The sequence below is a fragment of the Drosophila mauritiana genome, chromosome 2R (genome assembly GCF_004382145.1).
Source record: "Drosophila mauritiana strain mau12 chromosome 2R, ASM438214v1, whole genome shotgun sequence".
NCBI classification, from domain to species: domain Eukaryota; kingdom Metazoa; phylum Arthropoda; class Insecta; order Diptera; family Drosophilidae; genus Drosophila; species Drosophila mauritiana.
Window position 1 is genome coordinate 1,556,797 of NC_046668.1, and position 7,900 is coordinate 1,564,696.

General features: G+C 39.7%; 1 protein-coding gene across 1 annotated transcript; it reads right to left on the bottom strand.

The window, feature by feature from the left end:
• Nucleotides 1-2,622: 2,622 nt before the first annotated feature.
• On the bottom strand, nt 2,623-7,494 carry LOC117137852. The gene is made up of 2 exons (XM_033299561.1): nt 6,197-7,494; nt 2,623-2,692 (listed from the first exon to the last, which is right to left on the bottom strand). Exons 1-2 carry the CDS (start codon nt 7,218-7,220, stop codon nt 2,688-2,690), a joined length of 1,029 nt encoding a protein of 342 aa, XP_033155452.1. The 5' UTR covers nt 7,221-7,494; the 3' UTR covers nt 2,623-2,687.
• Between the last annotated feature and the right edge of the window lie 406 nt (nt 7,495-7,900).

A 7,900-nucleotide genomic window follows, 5' to 3' on the forward strand; every position in this document is an offset into this window, starting at 1 on the left:
CAGGCCGCGCTTCCGTGCAGCTAGCATTGCAGCTTGACCCAAAAGACGTTCGTTGTGGTTCTGCGCCCATACGAGTTCATCTACTTGCTGTCTTCGGCCACTCAAACTTTTAAAATAATATGACGTTTTCGGGCATCCAGCTAATTTCCTTTCCTTTTTATTTTTCTCTTTTACCTTCAGGACTAGGTATTCTTCTAACCACTTTGAAAAAACTTTCGAAAATTCATATATTTTTCGATTGCATTTTCTCCAATTTCGCAAAAGATTGACTGAAAACATTCGTTATTATTACTATTCGTTAATCGTTCATTAAAGTGTAGCTTGCTATCAGAAAAATGCCCACTAATAAAAGTGAAAAAATAATTTTCCTTTTGACGAACACCCTTTTGCTTGCGCCACACTTCCAGCAGGGCAGCATTGGCAATCGAGATATTGCTCCCTAAAAAATGAAATTTCTCAAAAACCCGCAAAAAACGCACATAGAGACTACCTGATATGAGTTAGGAATTGAACACACTACAACATGAATATAAGCACTTACTGAATAAATTTGAACAAATTGTTGTAGCTCTATTCAAAGTTGAAATTTGTTTCAAACAACTACATGTTGACACCACTTGCTAAATGTACAAATTGTTGGAAATAGGCGCACACAATGAACAATATATTAATAGCAACACATAATTAAAACCTAAAGATTGATTATCAATTTCAAATTATATTCTTCTTCGTCTTCTTTTTAAATTTTAACACTTTGAAAGTTAAGCTAAATTCTGCGCGCATTTCAGCCACGTCGTATATGTTCGTAACAGCCGACTTTAACAGCTGTTATTATAACAGTACATTGTTAAAATTACTTTTGCCGTCTATAACATAGTAGTTTAACGTATTTCCAATGTATTAAAAACACATTATTGTAAAAAAACAGGCCAAATGCCCCATAGTGCACTGGCCGTAATATTTGCATTTATCCGAACCTTCATATCCAGATCCACCGGCGCCCCTCGCTTATCGACAAATTTCAGTATTTACATACATAAAATTATTAATTTATTATTAATTATTTTATAATATTATGCGCGGAGCGGCAAACTTCAACATATGTACATACATATAAGTGCAATACTCATATGTAAAAAAAATATAATTTTATTTTACTTAATGATTGCAATATGTATTCTTGAGAAGAACACCGACCGATTATAATTAGGCCTCAAACTGAACTTTTTTATTTTCTCTAATTTGATTGACGTTCAAGCCTCGGTTTCGAGCTTTTCTAATATGGACTTTTGACTTTACGGTTCTGATCAAATGAAGAGATTCCACTCAACCTTGTCTTGAGGATCATATGACAGTCTTATTCTTATCTGGTATCTGTTGGCTACATACAGAGTAGTATAGGGTGTGATGATTACACTTGGTAAGTGTAGGGTAGTGTTTGGGTGTACATGTTGTATGTGTATTATTAGCACATGCCTAGCTTTAGTCTTAGGGACTTATGGATATGTCACTATATAAGTTAACAGGCGCAAGCTTAAGTTTGCTGACAACGCTGCTACGCCGGATGCCGTCGCGACGGAGTTGCAGCCGAAACCAGAAACCCGCACGCGCAAGCTGCCTGACCGCCCGTTGCAGACGCTGACGCAACATTCAGCCGACTTTCCAGCGGCAGCGGCGGCTTCGTGGTCCGGCGGAGCTTGCCCTAAGTTTCAGTTTTAATTTGTTCTCCAATTGTCACGTACAATGAATAAAAACAAATAAATACAATTAATAAATAACAGTCTTATTCTAATTGGCGCCCACACGGAAAGTAACCCAGTTACTCTAACTCTTCGAGCTAACGCAAAGAGTCGCGGTACGGTTCAATGAAGTGAATAACAAAATCAACAAGTGAACAGTTACTCTATTATCTAACCGAAATAACTCTTCGAGCTAAAGCAAAGAGTTGCGGTATGATTTAATAAAGTAAACAAAAAACAACAAAACCAATTTAGTGGAAAAAAAAACCACAAAAACAGTGCAAAAATTCACCAAAAAGAACAAATTTTGTGAAAAAAAAAAACAAAAACAAAAATAGTGCAAAATACGCACACAACAAATACAAAAAAATTAAGAACCCCAGCCAAAAAGCTGAGCGAGTTAAAAAAAATCAAATCAACAAGTACGAGCGGCCGACGGGAAACAGCATATCGCAGCGGCCACCACACCACTTGATCGAAGTTCGAATTTCATATATGTCGGGAAGTTAACTGTTTCGGGGTCCTCTGTTGCCGCGCTCCGCCCGCGAGTCGTACACTTCCTCGGTTGCGACATATTCACGCGTCCGCTTTCTCAGAGTTTTCAAACATAAGTGACCCGTGTACATTTCAACATCGCTCTATCTCGCTTGATACATGCTGGTCCGAACTCACCACAGGACAAGCATTTGTCTCACTCTAACGCATCGTCGAACCGAGGCTATGTAGAACAGAGCAAAATCCGTTAAACTCGCATAACGGAACACAGCGAACAGCGATCAAAAAGAAACGAAGACAAGAACAGCTCGATACGAATTTTATTTATTAGAGATGACATGTTTATTAGAGATGGAACATAGAAAATAAAAATAAGACTATTAATGATGCGACACGGCCTTCCTGACCAGCACACGTCCTCGTGTGTAATATAAGTTTTGAAATTAAACAAGCTTAATCTAGAAAGATAACATTAAACGTAATTCAGAGTATTAGTAAAGGTTATCTTTTTTTTTTTTTTTTAATTTTATTTTTCTTGTTATCGACCAACTCGAGTGACAGAAGTACCAAGAAGATCGTTTGTTATTATTAGCAACACACTAGGACAATTCAACCCGCCACGCCGCCAGTCACCAGACATCAAATAAGTCAACACAGTAACACGTGTACCTACTAGCACTGGCAACTTGGCGACGTTGCATGTGTCCCCAATCTCGCATTGAAATCCATCAATGCCTCTCATTCACTTGAGTCTTCAAACAACTCATTAACTTTTCGCTCACATTGGCATCCACCAACGGATTTCTAACGTCTCTTTCAACGTTTTCATCCACATTGGAATCCACCAAGGGATTTCTAACGTCTCTTTCAACGTTTTCATCCACATTGGAATCCACCAAGGGATTTCTAACGTCTCTTTCAACGTTTTCTTGATCGTCACATAGATCTAACTCTTTGGGGATCTCCTCTGTTGGCATACTGCGCAAAGCTTCATGTGGGTACTTATAAGTCCGCTTATTAGTTAAAGATTTTAAAATATAACGATCTCCCTCAAGTACCTCCGTCACGAGGAAAGGTCCTTTATATTTTTGGTCTAATTTTGTTTGGTGCCTTTCTTCGTTCTTAAGTAAAACATAATCGCCAACACTAAAGTTATCAAATTTGGCTTTGTGCTTATCGAATCTAGTTTTTTCATACAAGGCGTTCTTCTTAATATTTTCTCTCGCGATATTTCTTATAATATTTACATCGACTTTATTAACTTGTTCACATATTGGTAACATATTAAATGGTCTACATTCTTTTCCGATTAGTAATTCAAGAGGACTGGCTTTCGTTATGCGATTTGTAGTACAATTTATAGCTAGTTGTATCTCTCCTAAGGCATCTTGCCAAGAACGATGGCTGCTCTCTACAGCCGTAAGCATGCGTTTAAGCACACTCATAACGCGTTCTACCTGTCCATTGGCACGACTAGCCCCTGTTGCAATTAAGTGTAGTTGAATTTTTTTGCATGGAACAGAATTCACTGAAACAAGAGCCTGTAAAGCATTTACCCTGATCTGCAATGATTCGTGTTGGTACACCGAATACGGAGATTGACGCCTTCAAGGCGTCTATACAACTCTCACTATTTATGTTTACCGTGTGGTGCAAACAAACAAACTTTGTAAACGCGTCAATCAGAACGATAATATATTCCTTTTGATCCCTCTTGCCGCTTAATTTTCCCGTAATATCTATATGGATCGTGTGCCATGGAATTTCTACTTTTGGTATGGGGTGGAGTTCCATTGGCAATTTTCCTGACGGAGGCTTAGTTAACTTACACGTAATGCAATTATCAACGAACTTACGAACATATTTGGCCATGTTCTCAAACCAGTAAAATTCGTACATTTTGTCTAAAGTCTTTTCCCACCCAAGATGTACAACTGCTTCATGGACATGGTTCACTACTGACCATCTGAATGATCTGGGGACAACTGGCAGGCAACGAGTTTTACCGTTCCTTTGAATTTTGCGAAAAAGCATTTTCGAGCGTAATTCATAACTTTTTGCCAAGCTCTCACCCAATTCATTGTTCTGTATTTTAACAACAATCGTGGAAATCTCTGAATCCTTTTGTTGTTCTGCAAGTAACCAGTTGTCCGTTATTTTGGCCAATAGAACATGTTTTTCTTCCTCACCAGTAATAACCCGAGCAGTTGGCAGTGGATTGCGTGACAAGAAATCAACATGTGCCATTTTGGCACCAGGTCTATATTCTATGTCAAAGTCGAAGGACTGCATATATGCCCACCAACGGTGTAATCTCGGCGTTAGTTCAGTCTTGTTGCGAGTAGCTTTTAGGGAATTACAGTCTGTAAAAACAACAAATCGTCGCCCATGTAAATAGTGACGAAAGTGTCTCATGGAGTTATAAACTGCTAAAGTTTCAAGCTCGTACGAATGATATCGAGATTCCGTCAAGGATGTTTGTTTGCTGTAATACTCAACTACACGACGTTTATTATCTATTTTGTGGAGTAGAATTGCTCCGTAGCCATCCATACTGGCATCTGTATGCAGTTCAATGGGATGCCGAGGATCGAAGATAACAAGGACGGGCTCATTTGTAAGCAATTTAGTGACTTTTTGACGAATTTGTTCGTGTTCAAGTTTCCATTCAAATATTTTGTTTTTGCAGGTCAGTCTATATAAGGGTTTCATGATTTCTGAAAACTTTGGCACAAACTGCCTAAAATAAGAGGCTAGGCCAATAAATTGTCTTACTTGGGTAACAGACTGCGGAGGCGGTAAAGCGACTAATGCTTTTATCTTAGATGGATTTGGTCTTATTTCGCCCTCTTTTACCACAAACCCCAGATATTCAACGCAAGATTTCAGGAATGAACATTTTCCGATATTAAAAGAAAACCCAGCCTGCGATAATATTTTCAAAACTGTCCTTAACCTTACAAAAGCTTCTTCTTTTGTTTCTGCGATAATCATTATATCGTCCATATAAACGATAACGTAAGAGTGGGCAAGCTCACCCAAAGCTTTCATAACTGCACGCTGGAACACGGATGGGGCATTCTTTAACCCGAAGGGCATAGTTAGAAATTCGAATTGGCCGACAGGTGTCACAAAAGCCGTGCGCTCAATTGAATTTGCGTGAATAGGTATCTGATGAAACCCGCTGGCCATATCCAAGCAACTAAAGAAACTTGCTCCACGCAACCTAGATATTTGGTCACTAATTAGTGGTAAGGGATATTTCTCTGCAACTGTGTTTGTATTTAGTTCGCGGTAATCCACGCAAAGACGATCAGAACCATTTTTCTTTTTAACGAGTAAAACTGGACTGGCGAACGGTGAGCTGCTAGGACGGATGATGTTAGCTAACAGCAGCTCATTAACCTTGTTTCGGACAATTTGTTTTTCCTCTATACTAAGTCGGTACGGTCGTCTGTGTACAGTTTTTATTGGATCAATTAAGCGTACTTCTAATTCGCCAGTTGTAACACGATTTTTGGGAAAACCGTCTATAAATGAGTCACAGAATTCATTCAAAAGATTTACCAAGATTTTCCTATCCTCGCCACACAATTCGGTATTAACATTTTCAAGACTAAAACTACTACTCAAAGCGGATAGGGTTTGCACAGACCTTGTTTTACATAACTCTATTTTATCTATTGTTATAGTAGCACTAAATCCCTGACTTAAAATTTCGCGTCCAATTATAATATTGTAATTAATGCAATCATTAAGAATTACGTGAAAAAGCACTTCGAGACAGTAACCACTTATTGTTACGTTTGACAAAATTTGTAATGTACTGGTAACAGTATTATTTCCGATACCCTTTAAAACTACAATGTTGTTAATTCGTGTGCCCGAGAGTTGGGTGGACACAGATTCCCTTACAAGTGAGCATTCGGCTCCAGAGTCGAAATAAAATGGATACGACTCACCAGATGATATCAATGTCCCAATTGGCTCAACTACGTGACACACGTTGACACGCTTCTCGCCGGCTTTAGTTTGGTTTGACAACGATTGTCTTGCAGGGCAAGCTGACGCTATATGCCCCTGGTTTCCACATCTATAGCAAGTAATTGACCCAGGTTTAGAGTCAGATAAGCGCCCAATACTCGAACTAGATCCTTGTTGATTCTTTAAGTTGTTTTTCATGGAGCGGCAGTCAGCTATCTTGTGGCCAATTTTTCCACAAAAGTGGCACTTAACATTTGGGTGTAGGCGAGCTCTTTTGCTGGTAGAATTTTCTGGAACGGGATGGTCCTTCCTCTTGCCATACGAAAACGCTCTTAGCTCGTTCTGCAACTCGTTGCGTGTTTTGACAGTAGTTGTGAACACAGTGCGTTGCAGCCTACCATCTATATTTGCAGCATGTGCCAGGGCAACAGACACTGCAATTTCTTCTGCGGTCATAGACTTCCATTTTGCCATAAGTGTTGTTATTAATCGGCTACCATACAGCGCAAGACATTCGCCGTCGTTTGGCCGCCCGTTTAATACATTAAAGACTGTTGCTGCTGGCGTCTCATTGCCTTCATACTGCTGAAGGAACATTTCTTGGAATTGGCTCCAAGTCATTCCGGCGAAACAAATTTGTGATAGCCAATTAGAAGCACTGCCCTCCAATGATTTGGTTAAGGCCATGAGCAAAGCACTGCCATCCAGAGGATTTTCTCCTACAATAAGGTCCACTGTAGAGCACCAAGTGGCTGCACTTGAACCGGCGGACTCAGGGTTGAACTTGGGTAGTACAACTACTTGTGTAGTCTGCGAGCCCCTCACGGCATTTACAATTTCCAATAAATTACGATGCTGCATTTCTAAAATTGTGGACAGGCGATCATCAGTGATGGCTTGGGGCTGAGGCGATCCCACTTCTGATGTCGGGAAGTTAACTGTTTCGGGGTCCTCTGTTGCCGCGCTCCGCCCGCGAGTCGTACACTTCCTCGGTTGCGACATATTCACGCGTCCGCTTTCTCAGAGTTTTCAAACATAAGTGACCCGTGTACATTTCAACATCGCTCTATCTCGCTTGATACATGCTGGTCCGAACTCACCACAGGACAAGCATTTGTCTCACTCTAACGCATCGTCGAACCGAGGCTATGTAGAACAGAGCAAAATCCGTTAAACTCGCATAACGGAACACAGCGAACAGCGATCAAAAAGAAACGAAGACAAGAACAGCTCGATACGAATTTTATTTATTAGAGATGACATGTTTATTAGAGATGGAACATAGAAAATAAAAATAAGACTATTAATGATGCGACATATATAAAAAGATGTGAGATGTTCATTTTTTTATTTTTCGAATAAGGTAAATAAATACCCAGAGCTGTCAGTGTGAGATCTCAGTGTTTATAAAAACAAACTTAAATAAATTTCTGCCTGTTGCAATAAAGCGTTAAAGAGCATCTATAAGCTTAAACAAAAAATTAATTCCGAAACGATTTGAGTCTTTTTATGCTGCGTCCAGAGCAATACCAAAACAGAGCGGACAACAGTAGTGGCGACGAACTAATAGCCTCATACTTAGAGCGGACTTTAGAACAATAAAAAAAAATGAATGCTGAACAGGTTGACCGAATGGAGGCAAAAGTGCAGGCGGCCCTTGAGCAACAAGCCCGCTTATTTGA

Bases quoted from the DNA above. Each gene is read 5' to 3' on its own strand.
- LOC117137852 (XM_033299561.1), bottom strand. From the start codon at position 7,220: ATGTCGCAACCGAGGAAGTGTACGACTCGCGGGCGGAGCGCGGCAACA.